General features: G+C 44.4%; 3 protein-coding genes across 12 annotated transcripts in view; 2 read left to right on the top strand and 1 right to left on the bottom strand.

The window, feature by feature from the left end:
• Positions 1–2335, top strand: part of DEDD (death effector domain containing) — an 11445-nt gene extending 9110 nt beyond the window's left edge. For all 7 annotated transcript variants that reach the window (XM_007171730.2, XM_007171729.3, XM_007171727.3 and 4 more), the window contains 2 exons: positions 138–284; positions 828–2335. In XM_007171730.2, the coding sequence (XP_007171792.1) occupies positions 138–284; positions 828–1204 (524 nt within the window). In that variant the 3' untranslated portion in view covers positions 1205–2335. The remainder of the gene's footprint in view (positions 1–137; positions 285–827) is intronic.
• NIT1 (nitrilase 1) lies at positions 2310–5247 on the bottom strand. Of its 4 annotated transcripts, none has more exons than XM_007171722.3 (7): positions 5113–5247; positions 4483–4581; positions 3962–4216; positions 3774–3877; positions 3426–3559; positions 3132–3257; positions 2310–2856 (listed from the first exon to the last, which is right to left on the bottom strand). In XM_007171722.3, coding segments are annotated over exons 1-7 (987 nt in total). In that variant the 5' UTR covers positions 5115–5247; the 3' UTR covers positions 2310–2589. The 4 variants fall into 4 exon arrangements, with proteins under 4 accessions (XP_007171784.1, XP_007171786.1, XP_007171785.1 ...); XM_007171724.3 differs by having other exon boundaries at positions 5082–5183; XM_007171723.3 differs by having other exon boundaries at positions 4999–5134.
• On the top strand, positions 5228–18921 carry PFDN2 (prefoldin subunit 2). The gene is made up of 4 exons (XM_007171731.2): positions 5228–5342; positions 17680–17768; positions 17905–18028; positions 18618–18921. The coding sequence occupies exons 1-4, from the start codon at positions 5268–5270 to the stop codon at positions 18792–18794; spliced, it is 465 nt and encodes a 154-aa protein (XP_007171793.1). The 5' UTR covers positions 5228–5267; the 3' UTR covers positions 18795–18921.

The following is an 18921-nucleotide window of genomic DNA, read 5'->3' as shown; positions in this document are numbered from 1 at the left end:
ACATTGTGTCTGCCTTTCAGGTCACATTATTGATACTGCTTTTAGTGCTAAGTCTAAACGATCCTTCCTCATTCCAAGTGAAGTGTTTGAATTTCTGCTTTTACCCTACTGTGTCTCCCTTTGTACCCTCTGGTCAGTGCCTCCCCACTATCCTGTGGTGTGCTGCCCCACTTCGGGCCCTCAGATGTGCAGCAAGCGGCCAGCTCGAGGGAGAGCTACACTTGGGAGCCAGCGAAAACGCCGGAAGTCAGTGACACCAGATCCCAAGGAAAAGCAGACATGCGGTGAGGAAGTTCAAGGGTTCTAGAGGTAGAGTAGACTTGAAGGGAAATACAAAGAACTGCTGGAATACTGGGCAGTTATTCTATTCAGTGTAAGGCTCAGTTTGATTGCTGTTGCAAAGTGAGATTGAATGGTATAGTCTCTGGGAGGAGAACTCCTCTACCTTTGTGGCAGAGTACATTTCAACTCTTTCTAGGTAATACTAGATGAAAGGGATGCTGTTATGACATCCTTATTGTAGGATGACCCAAGTCATGATAGAGTATTAAAGTGAAATTGTGTGTCTGTTAATTAGGAAAATATCTCCTAGAATCAAGGTGCTACTTGTGAGTGATGGAAATAATCTGACCTGGGCATGGCCCATTTAAGGGAACCTCTTGAGTTCAGGCAAGGATTTCAGAGGTACATAGAAAAGAACTAGTTCTGGGAAGAGGTAGAGAAGCTGTCAGGTGATATTCCCAACTTCGCTACTCTGCTGTTCTATTCAACCTTTCAAACTTGCGTGTAAAGTGCAAACTCTTCTGCATATCTTCTTTTCCCCACAGACATCAGACTGCGGGTTCGGGCTGAATACTGCCAGCATGAGACTGCTCTGCAGGGCAACGTCTTCTCCAACAAGCAGGACCCACTTGAGCGCCAGTTTGAGCGCTTTAACCAGGCCAACACCATCCTCAAGTCCCGGGACCTGGGCTCCATCATCTGTGACATCAAGTTCTCTGAGCTCACCTACCTCGACGCATTCTGGCGCGACTATATCAATGGCTCGTTACTAGAGGCACTTAAAGGTGTCTTCATCACAGACTCCCTCAAGCAGGCTGTGGGCCATGAGGCCATCAAGCTGCTGGTGAATGTGGACGAGGAGGACTATGAGCTGGGCCGACAGAAACTCCTGAGGAACTTGATGCTGCAAGCATTGCCCTGACCTTTTTCCCCTTCTCACTTCTCTGGGGACTTCTCACCACCCACCTCTGGAGCTTACATACCGTTCTGGGGTTTGTTCTCTACCCTTCCAACCAATCACACCCCTGCCTTTTTTTTTTTTTTTTTTAAAGGAAAAGACAAACGAAAAATGGAAGTGGTGTTCCCCACTCCTCCCTGCACCCATGTGCCTGGGCTTCCCTTTGTTTCCCTTTTCCACTTACCCCCATCATGTGTGTCTCTACAGCCACCTTGCCACTGAGCCGTAAGACAAATGTATAGGGAGAGAAGCAAAGTCTATAGAACATAGTCTTTGTAAGGGATTGAAGTGATCACTGCTTTTGGGTGCATTGAGGGGTTATCAGTACTTCTGGCTTTATGAGGGCTCTTAAATTTTGTCTGAGAAACCAAAGGGCTGTCAGTAGGGAGCTGTGTGGAAGGTGGGACTCTGAAGTGTATTTTGGAAATTAATCACTACCCTCTCCCAAATTATAGAATTTTTAAAAAACAAAGAAGCTGTGGCCCTTTCCACTCTCTCCTGGCCTCTGGTGCTGCTCCTCTCTGCCTCGTTTCCTCCATTCCATGGCTTGAAACCTCGGCCTGGTGTGGCTCCTTCCTTTTCCCTCTTTGTCAAACCCTCTTCAAAGGAGTAACAGGTGAGCGGACTAGGTCAGCCTAGTCACCCTCCCAACTGTGGTGTGTGTGTACACACATACACAGGGTGGATGGAGAAGAGGTTGCTGATTAAAATACACTCCCCCTAAAAAGGGGAAGGGGGAGTGTGACACTTTCTTTCCATGTTCAAGTGAAAATAAATAATGTACCCTGCAGCCCTTTTCCCCTTTGCTTTCTTCTGGCTTGGGCAAAGGGCATCATAGGTGAAAGTGAAATGATTCAATATCAATTCCTTTCTTCTTTTTCTTTCCCCATCCTCTACCCCCAGTCCCACCCCCAAGCTTGGGAGCATGGGGTTGGGACATGCACTGAGTGTCGCACTTTTATTTAGATAGGGAGGCATGTTGAATGAGTCAGGAGGCCTAGAACTGGAGTCTAGTCCAGCTGGTACAATACCACCTCCCCTTTCAGCTCCCAAAAGAGATATCCAGACACAGACTTTATGATTATTATATTTTTTTCATTGCCAGTGCTGCTCAGCCCTCAGCATAACTTCAGTTTTCATGAAATAAACAGTGACTATATAAAATTCCACCTTTCTGAAATTGAAATCTGAGCTCAGGTGAAAGTTTCTTCTTTCCTAAGAAGCTGAGCCTGTGTTCCAGCAAGAGAGACAAGGTTCTCCAAGTGAGGGGAGCTGTACCTGGGTCCTGCCTACAAGTCACAGCAACACCAGCTCACAATGGGGGTCTCAACGGACAGAAGTCAAAAGTCTTAAGACAGTGGGTGACCCAGATGGCCATAGAGTTCAGGCCTACGGTGCTGGAACACAGGCAGGTGTTGGCGCAACCGTCGCAGATAATTGAGGTCAATTCGGGCAAGGCAGAGGCCTGGTCCTTCAGAGCAGCGGGCCACCACTGTTCCCCAGGGATCTACCACCATGCTATGGCCATAACTTGCTCTCTTCTCATGGTGGCGTCCACACTGTGCTGCCGCCACTACGTAGCACTGGCTTTCAATGGCACGGGCCCGCAGCAACACCTGGGGATGGAGGAGACAGGCGTTGACTTAAGTACAGGTAGCAGCTAGTAGGGAAGTGATAGGCCGTGGACATTACAGGCCAATCTACCCACTGTGACCATTCTGATAATTGCCTATGAATGATTTACTATGTTAACTATTCTGAGAGGCAACAATCTGGGGAAGTGAATTTTCCCACTAGGTGGGAAGGAGAAGAAAATCTTTTAACTGGTAGAGCCAAGGGAGGAGAATGAGGTAAGAGAAGGCCCTTATGTTCTAAAGAGGTGTCCTCTTACCTCCCAATGGGCTGGGCCTGTAACAGATCCAAATGCTGAAGGGTAGGTAAGTATTTCTGCTCCAGCCTGAACCAATGCCAGAGAGAGTTCAGGGAACCGCATGTCATAGCAGATAGCTAGACCAATCTGGAATGAAAACAGCCTGTTTAGTCCCCCGCCCTGTTTGTCACAGCATCTGGTCATAACCCCGCTACTCCACTCCTTAGGGCTTTCTATCCTCTACTACCACTTCAAAATATTCCTATTCCCCTCCCTCTTGCTCCTCTCCCACCCTCATCCTTTCACAACTCCCACCTTGCCTGCTGGTGTGCTGATAGGAGACTCAAGACTGGGCCCAGGTATGGTAGAGTTGCTTTCATGCATAGGCCCCTGCCCTGGAATCTCTACGTCACACAGATGCGTCTTCCTATACGTGGCCACTACTGACCCTTGAGTAAGAGGGAGAAACAGTACTCAGTGCTGGTGCTCTAGAAGCCCAGCTTAGTTCCTCTCCTCCCAAAGAGGAGATAGCTTACAGGCTAGGAACAGAAATACAAACGCCCCTAAAACCCTTGGCCAAGGAAACAGAGTTGAGAAACAACACAGAATTCTGGAGAATCTTAGGTAGAAGAGCCTGAGAAGAGGCAGGCTGAAGAGTCTCACCCTTGTTGTTCAGAATCACATGACAATTGTAGATTTTCTGAGTCTGCTCCCAGTCTTGGCCACGCTCATGGAAACCACCCAAGGACAGCCACAGTCCACATTCCCTGAGGGGGAGGGGACACTGACAACTCTTCTCAAGGCTCTACCCTCAGAAAGAAACTACCTCTCCCTCCCCCTTTCCCTGATACCTGGCAAGCTGGGTATATTCTCCCAAAAGGTTCCCACCCAGTGGCTCAGACAGGTGAAGCGTCTCTTCAGGATTCCGTGCAATGAAGTCAAATGCCTCAGGCAGGAAAGCCAGGCAAGCGCCCAGTCTGGCAGCCTCCCGAATCAGCTCAGCACATGTTATAAAGTTCTGTTTCTTGTCTGGTGTCGATGTTACCTGGCACACAGCCACCAGGGGTAGCTCCCAGGAGGAAGAGGAGACAGCCATGGCTCTGAGTCTGTGAATGGCACAGGCAGGACTCAGACTGACTAGCATGGGGAAACCCAAGTTTAATGATAAGAGGCTAAAATGGGGAGGCAGGAAGGCTGGACTTTCCTTTGATTCTGCTCTTACAGGACACAGTGACCCATGGCACAATGACCCACTGATCAAATGTTCTGTGATGGCTGGCACCCCAGTGTTTCCCACCATCCATACATTTAACAAACATTTATTGAGCATCTACTATGTGCCAGGCACTGAGAACACAACAAAACATGTTACCTGGGCTGAGCACAAAGTACTGAGAGTCGAGGTATCCGGAGTCCAGGACACAAAAGAAGGGACAGGAGCTGGTGAGGAGGCCTGATGATGAAGCCCAACCTGAAGAAGGTGAGAAATCAGGACACCAACCCCACTCTCAAGCAATACATTTCTAAGATCCTCTGACTTCTCTCTTCATACTGTGAGGCTGAATCAGGGCCCCGCCTGTAAAACCCCCCAAGTCTTCAAAACACTCTGTACCATAAGTAATTATGGGCTACCGGAAGAGCTCATAAAGTGGGAAGATGGAGGAAAGGGCTTTGATCTCACATTAAATTGGAGCCTCTTTCCTCAGTCAAATGTTTCAGCAGTTCACAAGTCATCTCCAAGATACTTCCTTGGTTTTCCCAGCCTCTGTTCTTGACTGTGCACCTGCACAGTTTTATTGACGCAAAGCATATTTCCCCCACCAGAATCTCTGAGGGGAAGTTCACCCTCCCTCGTTCCTCATCACCCAGGGCCCAACCCGCGCCTCACTCTCCAGTTAACCCGTCCTTCCCCGCCTCTCCCAGGGGCAGCGTCTCTGTTGCACAAGTTAAAGCACGGCAGGTGAGAGTCACCGCGGCGGGCGGGAAAGGTAGTAGGTCCTACATGAAGATACGGCCAAAACGATTCGCAGGATCCGAATCGAAGACCGGCCTGGAGGTGGGTGCGCCGGGGGCGAGAGGGCGGTAACTCCGAGACCGGACGTGACGCAGGGCGGGTGGGCTGAGCTACGCAGGCCGGAAGCCCAGCAGGCGGTGAAGATGGCGGAGAACAGCGGTCGTAGCGGCAAGAACAGCGGGAGCGGCGCGGGGAAGGGGACGGTGTCAGCAGAGCAGGTGGGGAGCAGGGAACGCGAAGGAGGACAACCCGGCTGGGTCCGGAGTCGATGTGAGAACGGGGGGAAGCCTGCGCCTGGTGCAGACCTTTACTCCAGTCCCACATTTGCGTGGCCACCCAGAGAGGGGAGGGTCCTTGGAGAAGCTAGACGAGCCACCGGGAAGAGAGTAGGCGGATTGGTAGGTGAAAGCCACGCCCCCTCGGGGTGTTGAGTGAGCCTGGGGGAGAGAAAAGCTCTGAGAAGCAGGGTCTGGGAGGATGCGCAAGTCTGAGGAAAGATGGGTGGTCACTTTCCCTATTTTCCTCCGCACCTTCAAACAGGGTATGGCTGGGCAAGGCAGCTCCTAACGAATCCCAGGGGATTAGTCAACGGCTGGGAGTGTAGTCTGTTACTGGACCCTGAAACCACGTTGAAAATCGTCGTCGCTCTGCAGAGACACGTGACTCACATACTCGAACAGTCTAGTGTTTCATACTGTTTTGATTCGGGAGTCATTACTAGATTGAATTTTCTTTATAGACCAGAAATCCTTTACTAAAAATCCGAGCATGCATTTCCCCTAGTGCCTAGCACCGGGAAACGTTTGATAAATTAATCAGAAAAGCCCCTTGTGGCTTGGGAACCATGGTTTGCTAATAGTGGGGCTAGTGTTTACTAGGGGTGGGAAGAAATCTGCGTAATAGGAAAACGTAGTCAAAACAACAGCTTTTTAAATTATAGTTTTATTTATCAGTTATTTGTTGAACAGTTACTATAGGCAGAGGTATTTGCATAAAGGTCTTTAAAACTGACCCCTACAGTCAAAGAGCTTATAGTCTGGTGGGAAAAATATGACATACAAAATGCTAATGTGAGGCAGAAGTATATCTAAGAGAGATATAAAGTGCTGTGGAATTTTGGGGAGGGAAGTAGAGATAGTTTCTGACTTAGGGGGAAAAAGGCAAAGGAGAAGGAACTTAATACTTTTTGAGGGTCTGCCAAGTGTCAGACATTCTGCTGGTTACAGGGAAAAAGATAAATGAAATAGACCTTGTTTTCAAGTTAACACACAGACTCATTTGAGAAAAGACAAACCAAACAGTAAGTTTTTTCTTTTATTGAATTTTACTTTATTTATTTTTTATACAGCAGGTTCTTATTAGTTATCTGTTTTATACATATTAGTGTATATATGTCAATCCCAATCTCCCAATTCATCCCACCACCACCCCTCCCCTGCCACTTTCCCCCTTTGGTGTCCATACGTTTGTTTCTCTACATCTGTGTCTCTGTTTCTGCCCTGCAAACAGGTTCATCTGTACCATTTTTCTAGGTTCCACATATATGCATTAATATACGATATTTGTTTTTCTCTTTCTGACTTACTTCACTCTGTATGACAGTTTCTAGATCCATCCACATCTCTACAAATGACCCAATTTCGTTTCTTTTTATGGCTAAGTAATATTCCATTGTATATATGTACCACATCTTCTTTATCCATTCATCTGTCGATGGGCATTTAGGTTGCTTCCATGACCTGACTATTGTAAATAGTGCTGCAATGAACATTGGGGTGCATGTGTCTTTTTGAATTATGGTTTTCTCAGGGTATATGCCCAGTAGTGGGATTGCTGGGTGGTATGGTAGTTCTATTTTTAGTTTTTTAAGGAACCTCCATACTGTTCTCCATAGTGGCTGTATCAGTTTACATTCCCACCAACAGTGCAAGAGGGTTCTCTTTTCTCCACATCCTCTCCAGCATTTGTTGTTTGTAGATTTTCTGATGGTGCCCCTTATAACTGGTGTGAGGCGATACCTCATTGTAGTTTTGATTTGCATTTCTCTAATAATTAGTGATGTTGAGCAGCTTTTCATGTGCTTCTTGGCCATCTGTATATCTTCTTTGGAGAAATGTCTATTTAGGTCTTATGCCCATTTTTTGATTGGGTTGCCAAACAGTAAGTTTTATAAGTTTTATAATGTTCCTCACAGGCCTTCTTAATGGCAGCTAGAGGAGGGACCTCTAACTAAGCAGGAGATTATGAGATTGGGGGGTGGGTGGGAAAGGGAAGTGTGGTATACTGGGGTGACTAAGAGTGTAAGGAGTGCACTGGGTTCAGATAGATCTGTGTTTGAATCACATATCTACCTTTTACTACCTATATATGACCTCCCATGAGTTACTTCTTTTGGTCTTCTCCTTCTGTGGAAACGTAATGGTGCTTACCTCACTGTATTTCAATTATTAGGCTAGACAACGCATACAAAGTGTTTTGCACAGTGATTGGAATATACTACGTGCTTAATAAGTGTTAATTACTTTGTAAAAAAGATAATCCTTCAGCTCAATCCTAAAGGATGAGAGAAGTTAGTCAAGCAAAGAAGGAAATGGAGGATTTTCTAGATAGAGGGAATAATAATGTGTTTAAAAACACTGTGGCATGAAACTGCCTGACATGTTTGGGATGCAGGTGGACTTAAAGTTTGGGATGGACTGCAAGACTTGAAAGTGGAGAAAAAGAGATAAAAGAGGAATATAGGATGTCCCTCAGGTTTCTGTTTTTGATGGTGCCACAGGGAATGTAGGAAGATGGACAGGTTTGGGGAGAAAATAAGTTTGAATTTGGGTTTCTTGTGGGATATCCAGGTAGAGACCTTTAGTAGGTGGTTTGATTTATAATCTTGAGTTACAGAAAGAAATCTGAGTTGGAGATACAGATTAGAGAATTATAAGTTTATGGATGGTAGACAAAGCCATGGCTGTGGATGAAATCACCTACAGTTTGTACAGAAAGTGAAAAAAGAAGTAGAACAGGAGTGAAACCAATAGTTAAGGGGTGGTAGAGAAAAAGAAGCCCTCAAAAGAGACTGAAGAATTGTGGTAATTGAGTTCTGAGGCTTTCCTTGCTTAACATTCTCTGGCCTTTGTTTGTGTTCTAGAGAGAACACTGGGTAAAAAATATTATATTTGTCACTGCTGCAAATTTGAGCCATATAGACAAGATGGAGGCAAGTGGCACATTGTGCTAGGCACTTTACTTGTTTTATCTTCTGTCACTTAATTACTGCCATTTGAAGTAGCAGTATTGTCCTCAAGATGTTTGAGTTTCAGAGGCTTTAGCTAACTTACCCAGAGTCAGTAACTGGGAGAGCAGAGCTATTAATTGAGGGACTTGAGCATCAGACAGACCTATTTTTTATACCATAATCCTATTAGAGATATTTGAGCTGAGCCTGAAGGATTGGATAAATTTGAACAGGTGGCAGTAGAAATAGAATATAGGGAATAGGGTAAGAAGAGATCTGAGGAAAGCATAGATTGACATTAAGTGCAGTGACTAGTTTAGCTAAATTATAAGTTAGAAAGATGTAGTCCTTAAAGCAAGCTGAGTCTACATGGCAACGAATTCAGGACTTTTTAATGTAAGCAGTGAGGGAGTCATAGCAGGATATATGTTATACTATTGATTTTTTTTTCTTATTACATAAAATTATACACATTCATTTTAGAAAATGTAGAAAACACAAGAAGAAGTACAAAATAAGAAATAAATTACCCATGAGCCTACTTTACCCATGATCCTACTATCCAGAGGTAACTATTCTTACCATTTTGAAATACATCGTTTGAGAGGTTTCCCCCCTCCTTTATGTTTTTGTATATGTGTGTGTAGATGGAAAGGGGGGGCATGTATATTTTACATATTTAATTTTATAAAATTAGTATTATACACTATTTGCTGTTTTGTAATCTGCTTTTTTCTCTTAAAAAATATTTATTTATTATTTATTTATTTAATTTATTTTAGGCTGCATCGAGTCTTAGTTGCGGCATGCGGGCTCTTTGTTGCGGCATGCGGGCTTCTCTCTAGTTGTGGCATGTGGGTTTTCTCTTCTCTAGTTGTGGCATGCAGCCTCCAGGGCGTGTGGGCTGTGTAGTTTGCCGCACATGGGCTCTAGCTGAAGCGCGTGAGCTCAGTAGTTGTGGTGTGCAGGCTTAGTTGCCCCTTGGCATGTGGGATTTTAGTTTCCCTGACCAGGGATTGAACCCCCCGGCCCCTGCATTGTAAGGCGGATTCTTTACCACTGGACCACCAGGAAAGTCCCCATAATCTGCTTTTTAAGCCTAATAATATATCACGAATATTTTTCTATATCACCCAAGTGCTAAAAGAATTAAATTAGCAACAGTGTATAGGATGGATTTGGAGAGTCCAAAAATGGGGAGATAATTTAGAAGACTGTTGAAGTAGTTCAGACAAGAGGTAATGAAGGCCTCAACTAGGGTGATGTCAGTAAGCCTAAGAAAAATTGCTGAGGTAGAGGCAATAAATTTGACAGTTGATGGGATAAGGGTGTGTCCAAAGATGAAACTAGGGTTTCCTACCAGGCTAGAGTCATGTTACTAGCAGAAATAGGAGACAAGAAGAATAGCAGTTTAAAATGGAGTAAAAGAAAATTCAGCTTTGAATGACCCGAGTTTAAGGTATCCATAGGACATTTAGGTGGAGATGTTTTATAATAATAGCAGGCACTATTTATTGACAATCTGTATATGCTGGATATTGTCCTAAGTCCTTGATGTAATTAATGAATCCTCTCAACATCCTATGAGGCAGATATCTCCATTTTTTTGGTGAAAAAACTTAGATTCAAAAAAGAAGTAACAACAACAAAAAAGTAACTTGGGAATTCCCTGGCGGTCCAGTGGTTAGAACTCGGTGCTTTCACTGCCATGGTCCAGGTTCAGTCCCTGGTTGGGGAACTAAGATCCTGCAAGCCTCATGGCCTGGCCAAAAAAATCAATAAATAAAGTGAATTGGGAGGTGAGGAAGTGGAGACAGTGCATGTAGACTAGTCCTAAAATATTTGATGAAGAGAAGGGATGAGAATCATCATTTGACGATCGTCAAATCATCATTTGATAAGGTCGAAGAAATTTTTAGAGTTGAGTATGTTTGTCAGAAAAGGGGGCACTGAAAAGAAGATATTTAGTGCAGCAATAACCCAGAAAATGCTTTTCCAGATGCATCCAGTCATAATTCTCTACCTCTTTTATTTTTCCATTGAACCCAATAAGAGTAAATATCATGTAGATAAGAAGACCAAAGGACCTTTTGGGGATAAATGTAATGATTGTAGATTTTCCCCAAAGTTATGAAAATTATATGGTATCAATTAAACAAAAAAGAAAGAAAAGAAAATCAAAATAAATCAAGTGGGAATAGTTTGACTTTTTTTTTTTTTACAGTTGTGTGTGTGAACTTTTTTCTTTTTAACTTGTTTATCTTATTTATTTTATTTTTGGCTGCACTGAGTCTTCGTTGCTGCACACGGGCTTTCTCTAGTTGCAGTGAGAGGGGGCTACTCTTCGTTGCAGTGCCCAGGCTTCTCGTTGCGGTGGCTTCTCTTGTTGCAGAGCACAGACTCCAGGTGCACAGGCTTCAGTAGTTGTGGCTTGCGGGTTCTAGAGTGCAGGCTCAGTAGTTGTGGTGCACGGGCTTAGTTGCTCCGCGGCATGTGGGATCTTCCCGGACCATGGATCGAAACCGCGTCCCTTGCATTGGCAGGCAGATTCTTAACCACTGTGCCACCAGGGAAGCCCTGTCTGTTTTAGAATTAAATGAAATAAAGAGCCTAGCACAGGACTTCCCTGGTGGCGCAGGAAGGAAGACCTAACGCAGCCAAAAAAAAAAAAGTCTAGCATAGTACCTGCCACATAGTAGGGCTCCTTTACTTTGCAAACTGTGGAAGGAAGGCAGGTTATTGTAGGACTATGAAAGATATAGATATTTTAAAAGAGGTTGTATTTGCATATTTTAAATTTCCAAAGAAAACAATAAAGATTAAAAGGCAGGCTGCATGGTGGAAAATAAGGAACACAATACATGAAAATAGAAAAAGTTTTCTATCAAAAAATGTAAGGAATTGCTATACGCTTACATGTGAGCCCATAGAAGGAGTTAACATGGGAGTTGGGGATGGCAAGAAATGCTTCCTAGAAGAATCTAAGTTGAAACCTGAAGAAAGAGTTAGAGTTAGGGGGGTGGCACAGTGGTTGAGAATCCGCCTGCCAATGCAGGGGACACAGGTTCCATCCCTGGTCCGGGAAGATCCCACAGGCTGCGGAGCAACTAAGCCCGTGAGGCACAACTACTGAGCCCACGCGCCACAACTAAAGCCCATGCGCCTAGAGCCCGTGCTCCACAAGAGAAGCCACCACAATGAGAAGCCCGTGCATCACAACGAAGAGTAGCCCCTGCTCGCTGCAACTAGAGAAAAGCCCTCACGCAGCAAGGAAGACCCAACACAGCCAAAAAAAGCCTAACACTTAAAAAAAAAAGTTAAAAAAAAAAAAAAGAATTAAGAGTTAGGCAGAGAAAAATGCAATGAGAGAGGTTTGGGTAAGTGTGCCAGGTAAGGTGTGGATTCTATGCAAATGCCTGAAGGCAAATGAATAGGGGAACTACAAGTGGTTCTACTGGGCAATAGTGCTGACTGTAAGAGGTGGGAGAAGGACTGATTGGGAGAGGTCAGGAAGGACCATGTCTTACACGACTTCTTTCTGCTGTCTTCAGGAGTTTGGATTTTATCCCATGAGCAGTGGGAACCATTGAAGGTTTAGGCATAGGAATAATATGGTTAGATTTAAATTTAAGGTTACTTGTGCTGAAGTGTGGGGAATGGATTGAAGGGGGCCGGCCGATCTGGAGGCAGGTGTGGAACTCAGCTAGGAAGTTCCAGTAGTACAGGTGAGAGATGATAGTGGATGGATCTGAGGTATTTAGTATTAACAGATAGATATGATTTAGAGATTAATTGGGTGTGGATAGTGAGTTGAGTATGATTCCAAGGTTTCTGGAATTAAGATCTCTTCCTGCTCTAAAAATTATTAAATTAACAAAGATAATATAAGCTACCATTAGGTACAATCATGACATTGCTGGTAGCACTGTAAAGTCATCTGGTCATCTTGGAGAACTTTATAGCAACATGCAGTAGAAACTATAATAATGTTAATACCCTTTTGACTCATTAATCTTACTTTGGAGAATATGATTCAAGAGAAATGGCTGTAAAATTTTTCTACTATTTGTCCAGATACTTAATGCTATTTATTACAGAAAAATTGGAAATAACCTAAATGTCCCAACAAGAGAAGAATAGCTTTAAAAAATATATGAATAGGGTGTAAATGCTATATAGCCCTCAAAAATTAGAAAACCATGTTCTGTGGGTGAACAGATAAAATGTCACATACACACACAGGAGAATATTATTCACCTGTAAAAAAGGAGGAAATTCTGCTATTTGTGACAAAATGGAGGAACCCTGAGGGCATTAGGTTAAGTGAAAATAAGTCAATGAAAGACAAATACTGTATGATCTCACTTATATGTGGAATAAAAAACCAAAACTGAACTCATAGAAACAGAGTAGATTGGTGGTTGCTTTGAGGGGGAGGTGGGGGAATGATTAGAGGGGGTCAAAGGGTACAAACTTGGAGTTATAAGATGAACAAATTCTGGGGATCTAATGTATAGCATGGTGACTATGGTTAGCAATACCGTACTGTATACTTGAAAGTTGCTATGAGAATAGATCTTTTTTTAAAAAATTTATTTATTTTATTTTTGGCTGCATTGGTTCCTCATTGCTGCGTGGGCTTTCTCTGGTTGCGGCGAGCAGGGGCTACTCTTCGTTGCAGTGCGTGGGCTTCTCATTGCGGTGGCTTCTCTTTTGCGGAGCATGGGCTCTAGGCGCGCAGGCTTCAGTAGTTGTGGCACGTGGGCTCAGTAGTTGTGCCTCACGGACTCTAGAGCGCAGGCTCAGTAGTTGTGGCACAAGGGCTTAGTTGCTCCGTGGCATGTGGGATCTTCCCGGACCAGGGCTCGAACCCGTGTCTCCTGCATTGGCAGGCGGATTCTTACCCACTGTGCCACCAGGGAAGCCCCGAGAATAGATCTTAAAAGTTCTCATCACAAACAGGAACTGTGAGGTGATGGATGTATTAACTAACATTATTGTGGTAATCATTTCCATATATATATAAAATCATAATGTTGTATATCTTAAACTTATACAATGCTATATGTCAATTATATCTTTTTTAATATAAATTTATTTATTTATTTTTGGCTGCATTGGGTTTTTGGGTTTTTTAAAATTTATTTTATTTATTTATTTTTGGCTGCATTGGGTCTTCATTGCTGCATGCAGGCTTTCTCTAGTTGCGGCGAGCAGGGTCTACTCTTCGTTTCGGTGTGCGGGCTTCTCATTGCAGTGGCTTCTCGTTGCAGAGCACAGGCTCTAGGCGTAGCTTCAGTAGTTGTGGCACGTGGGTTCAGTAGTTGTGGCTCGCGGGCTCTAGAGCGCAGGCTCAGCAGTTGTGGTACATGGACTTAGTTGCTCCATGGCATGTGGGATCTTCCCGGACCAGGGCCTGAACCCGTGTCCCTTGCATTGGCAGGCGGATTCTTAACCACTGTGCCACCAGGGAAGCCCTGCATTGGGTTTTGTTGCTGCGTGCAGGCTTTCTCTAGTTGCGGCGAGGGGGGGCTACTCTTTGTTGTGGTGCGCGGGCTTCTCATTGCGGTGGCTTCTCTTGTTGCGGAGCATGGGCTCTAGGCACGTGGGCTTCAGTAGTTGTGCCACTCGGGCTCAGTAGTTGTGGCTCACAGGCTCTAGAGTGCAGGCTCAGTAGTTGCGGCACACGGGCTTAGTTGCTCTGCGGCATGTGGGATCTTCCCAGAACAGGGCTTGAACCCGTGTCCCCTGCATTGGCAAGTGGATTCTTTTTTTTTTTTTTAACATCTTTATTGGAGTATAATTGCTTTATGTTGTTGTGTTAGTTTCTGCTGTATAACAAAGTGAATCAGCTATACATATACGTATATCCCCATATCCCCTCCCTCTTGTGTCTCCCTCCCTCCCACCCTCCCTATCCCACCCCTCTAGGTGGTCACAAAGCACAGAGCTGATCTCCCTGTGCTATGCGGCTGCTTCCCACTAGCTATCTATTTTACATTTGGTAGTGTATATGTGTCAGTGCTACTCTCTCACTTCGTCCCAGCTTACCCTTCCCCCTCCCCGTGTCCTCAAGTCCATTCTCTATGTCTGGCAGGCGGATTCTTAACCACTGGGAACAACAACAAAAAAAAGATGATCGTGTCTTGTGTAAAGTTATTTGTACATGCCAAATATGAGAATGTAAAGAGCTCTGTATAGTTGTAAGGCTTGAAATTACTTTAGAATAGGAAAAATAGGGAATTCCCGGTGGTCCAGTGGTTAGGACTCCACGCTTCCACTGCAGGGGTCACGGGTTCCATCCCTGGTCAGGGAAACTAAGATCTCACATGCTGTGCCGCACTGCCAAAAGAAAAAAAAGGAGAAATAGTTGGTATTTTAATTGGATTCTTTTTCAGCAGGGATGTTTATATGTTAGATGATTTAATAGGGTTGAGAGAGTCAACAGTGACCTGGCCATCCCTACTCATGCCAGACTGCTTTAGGATAACACGAAATAAGGGAAAGGGAAGGTAAATTAGGTCAAGCCATAGGGGAGAAAACCACTAGTAAGTTGTATTTTAGGAGGAAGAATGTGGGAATAGAGCATAGCCTCTCTGTCTTCATTACCTGGCAGACCCCAGAGATGGCAGGTTAATATCAGCTTATTTTGCATTTAACTAAAAGTTAGTTATCAGCTGCTAAGAGATTTCATTTCCTTCAAGTGCATCAGTGGCTGAAATTTTGCATAACAACTGTGGATAACTCATACACTTAGATATATTTACTTTAGTTTGGTGTTGTAATAAACTCTATAACTGGACCAAGAGGAAATAGGGGTTGTTAATTAGCAAAAGTATTTGAAGAAAAGTTGTAATTAAAATCTTTTTGCCTATAGTTGTGTTAAATTGGTGGTTGAAAAGTAGATTCCTACTAATTACTAAGGAAAATAAGTTCAGGCCTCAGAAATTTTAGACATTTAAGCTGAGTTCATTAATGTGTGTTAAATATGACATACTTGCAGAAGAGTGGATGTCATTTGGGTGCTAGGAGAACATCTAGAATCTAGTTTAGTTGTGGAATTTTCTTAGATGAAAGTATTTTGATCTGTAACACTGACAGTGGAGAAAATGCTAATTATAAATGGAATAGTTTTGATATAGGCAATGAAGGTGAAGGAGAAACAGCTTGTAGATGAGTGAGATTTCCAAGGCGTTTGCTGAAATGAGTGGATGAAGCAGATTGAGATGAAAGGATGATGGATGGGAGAAGGAAACAAGTTGCTGGAATGACAAGTTCCTAGTCAAATTTATTCCGTCATTTATTGGGCAGTAGAAGGGCTGTAGGGATGGTACAGGACAGTCATTTGGAGTATATTAGCTGTATATGAATCTTGCAGAGAGAAAGAGCTAGAGATAAGGGATCCTAGTAAAGATGAGGTGGTTAGTCAGTGATGGCAATGAGACTAGAGATGACGTAAATGAGAGTGAGAGATTTGGCAGTGGTTTGAATGAATGGGCTCACTGCTCTCAGTGGACCAGGAGGGTCCAAGGGACACTTTGGGTCTGGAGAGAAGGTCATAATAGTAATTAATGCACTTCACTGCTTACAAAGCCGTTTCACATTAATTCATTCACGTGATACAACAGCCCTATGAAGTAGGTATCATCTGCCTTTTACAGGTGAGAAAACTAAGGCTCAGAGAGATTAACCCAGTGGTTCTCAGTTCTGGCTGCACATCAGAATTTCATGGGAGATCTTTTCTTAAATACTGAGGCCTGGGCCTCACTCCCAGTGATTGTGTAATTGTTCTGAGGCTCCACTATTTACGTTTTAAAAATGGTCCCCTGATGATTCTAATGTGTAGCCAGGGTTGAATGAACAGGGCTAAAAGTCTGTCAGAGTTCATAAAACCAATATGTGGCAGAGACAAAACTTGAAACCTGGTCTTTTGTCTTTCATCTGATATTTCTTTCCAGATACAGTCATCAGAGCCCTATACTAGAAGTGATGCTGGTGGTGGTATTAGTACCCTGTCTGATTTTCACACTGTTTTAATTCTCTGCTCAGTTTCTGGGGAACAAGAAGCTGGTGGTAATCACTTCTCTGGGCCTTTATGTGTGTTATTATGCTTCTTTTGTACCATTACCCACCCCACCCCCACCCCCAGTTTCTCATCCTTCAGGCTTCAGTTAAGGCATTATCTCTCAGGAAGCCTGTATCAGTTAGGGTTTAGAGGCTACAGATACAGGCTTTGGGCAACTTATTTATTATTTTTTTTAAAACAGTGTTTTAGAAGGATGGTGGTAGGTCACAGAATTGAACACAGTGAAAAGGAACATTAAACAACTAGGCCACACAGAGTTCGATAACTAGGGCAGCTTTGGGGATTTCAGGAATAGGAATGGAGGATCATCTTTATAGGACAACTATAGGTGTCTTAGCTCCAGCTGCCTTCTGTACCTGTTTGTCTCTACCCAAAATTCAATTCCTATAGTATAGAATATAGGTCACTGCCCATGTGGTCAAAGAGCAAGGGTCCTGTGATTAGGAGCCTCACAAGAACCCCAGTGAATTAGGAGGGGCACTTGCCTAATGGGAGGGATGCTGGGCAGACCCAAACAAGAGTTACTCGTTACATGGGACTTCCCTGGTGGCGCAGTGGTTAAGAATCCGCCTGCCAATGCAAGGGACACGGGTTCAGGCCCTGGTCTGGGAAGATCCCACATGCCGCGGAGCAACTAAGCCCGTGCACCACAACTACTGAGCCTATGCTCTAGAGCCTGCGAGCCACAACTACTGAGCCCATGTGCCACAACTGCTGAAGCCTGCGCGCCTAGAGCCCGTGCTCCACAACAAGAGAAGCCACCGCAATGAGAAGCCCACACACCGCAATGAAGAGTAGCCCCCACTCTCCTCAACTAGAGAAAGCCCGCGTGCAGCAACAAAGAGCCAACACAGCCAAAAATAAATAAATAAATAAAATTAAAAAAAAAAAAAAGTTACTCGTTACAAAGCCTTTCCTGACAGCCCTCTTTACCTGCGAGTTTAAGCTCCACTGTAGGTGCTCCAGTAGCTCTCCACCCCCATTCCTATGTAACAAATGCCTAATCCTCACCAAACGAAGCTGCAAGATGGCCTAGCAAATATCTCACACCTAGTAGGCACTCAGTGTTGGGTGAATGGAATTCCAGACAGACTTCATTTAGAAACTGCAAACTGTGTTCTACTCCTTTTCCAAGATAGGTGTCTACTACTGCATCTTTGTAAAGCCTGCTATCCTGTGTTGACCCTCTGCCATTTCCACTGTCCCCTCTCTCACCTTTATCTCTTTCTCACCTTCTTAGGTAATTGCTGGCTTCAACCGCCTTCGGCAGGAACAGCGGGGCCTGGCATCCAAAGCAGCTGAGCTGGAGATGGAGTTGAATGAGCACAGGTGAGGAAGCCGGGAGACGCAAACAAAAGAGTTGGATGGGCCACTTTTTTGGGGGGGGGGTAATGGGCCATTTTGTAAGAGGGTTGCAGCAGAGTGGGACTGAATTCTCAGATCCTGCCTTGTCCTCCTACCTCAGCCTAGTGATCGATACTCTGAAGGAGGTAGATGAAACCCGCAAGTGCTACCGCATGGTTGGAGGGGTACTGGTGGAGCGGACTGTCAAAGAGGTGCTGCCTGCCTTGGAGAACAACAAGGAGCAGGTGAACAAGAATCCCTGTGTAGGTGCTCTGGGCAACCAAGGAGTACGGAAAGGGAGGCCAGGGCTTTAGGGAATGTGGGGGAGGAAAGTGTGGGTAGGAACTCATGTTGAAGGCAGCATAAATAGCCTATTAGCCTATGCTCTTTAGCTATGCTACGTCTAACTCCTTAGACAAAGGAGTTGCTGACTCTGCCTATTTTCTGGCTGAATTGGGGGAGGGGAGGTGGTTAGAGTGGAGTTTCTCACAGTGTAGTCCATGGCTACGTGCATCCAAATCACCTGGAGGACTAATTTAAAATCCAGCTTCCCAGACCCTGTCCTGTACCCACTGATTGAGAACCTTTGGGGATGGGAGCCATGAAGTGGCATTTTAAAAATAAGCAGCCCAGGTGATTCTTATGTATATTACAGTTTATAAACCTTGTTTTTAAGAAAGGAATACTTTTTGTGTCTGGGCTCTACTATTAATACTTGGTTAAAGTTGAGGTTAGAGGTATCATCACTCCTTCACTTCCCCCAACCATAGTCCGTAACAGATGGGGGAAGGGAGTCCTGAAATCCTTACATAATCCCTGTCGTTTGCCCTCTAGATACAGAAGATCATTGAGACACTGACACAGCAGCTTCAGGCAAAGGGAAAAGAACTAAATGAATTCCGGGAAAAGCACAACATTCGTCTCATGGGGGAAGACGAGAAGCCAGCAGCCAAGGAAAACTCAGAAGGGGCTGGGGCTAAGTCCAGCTCAGCTGGAGTGTTGGTCTCCTAGAGACCAAGGCCTTTGCATTTTTTTCTACCCTGATTCCCACTTCTTCTAATTTCTCTTTATTGTTATTATTTTCTCTGCTATTGTAATATTTTTTTTTGTTAATTAAATGTTTTGTTCAGAATGCTTA

This window comes from Balaenoptera acutorostrata, chromosome 1, assembly GCF_949987535.1.
Source record: "Balaenoptera acutorostrata chromosome 1, mBalAcu1.1, whole genome shotgun sequence".
Taxonomy (NCBI): domain Eukaryota; kingdom Metazoa; phylum Chordata; class Mammalia; order Artiodactyla; family Balaenopteridae; genus Balaenoptera; species Balaenoptera acutorostrata.
The sequence above is the reverse complement of the archived record's forward strand: the minus strand, read 5'-3'. Positions and strand labels throughout refer to the sequence as shown.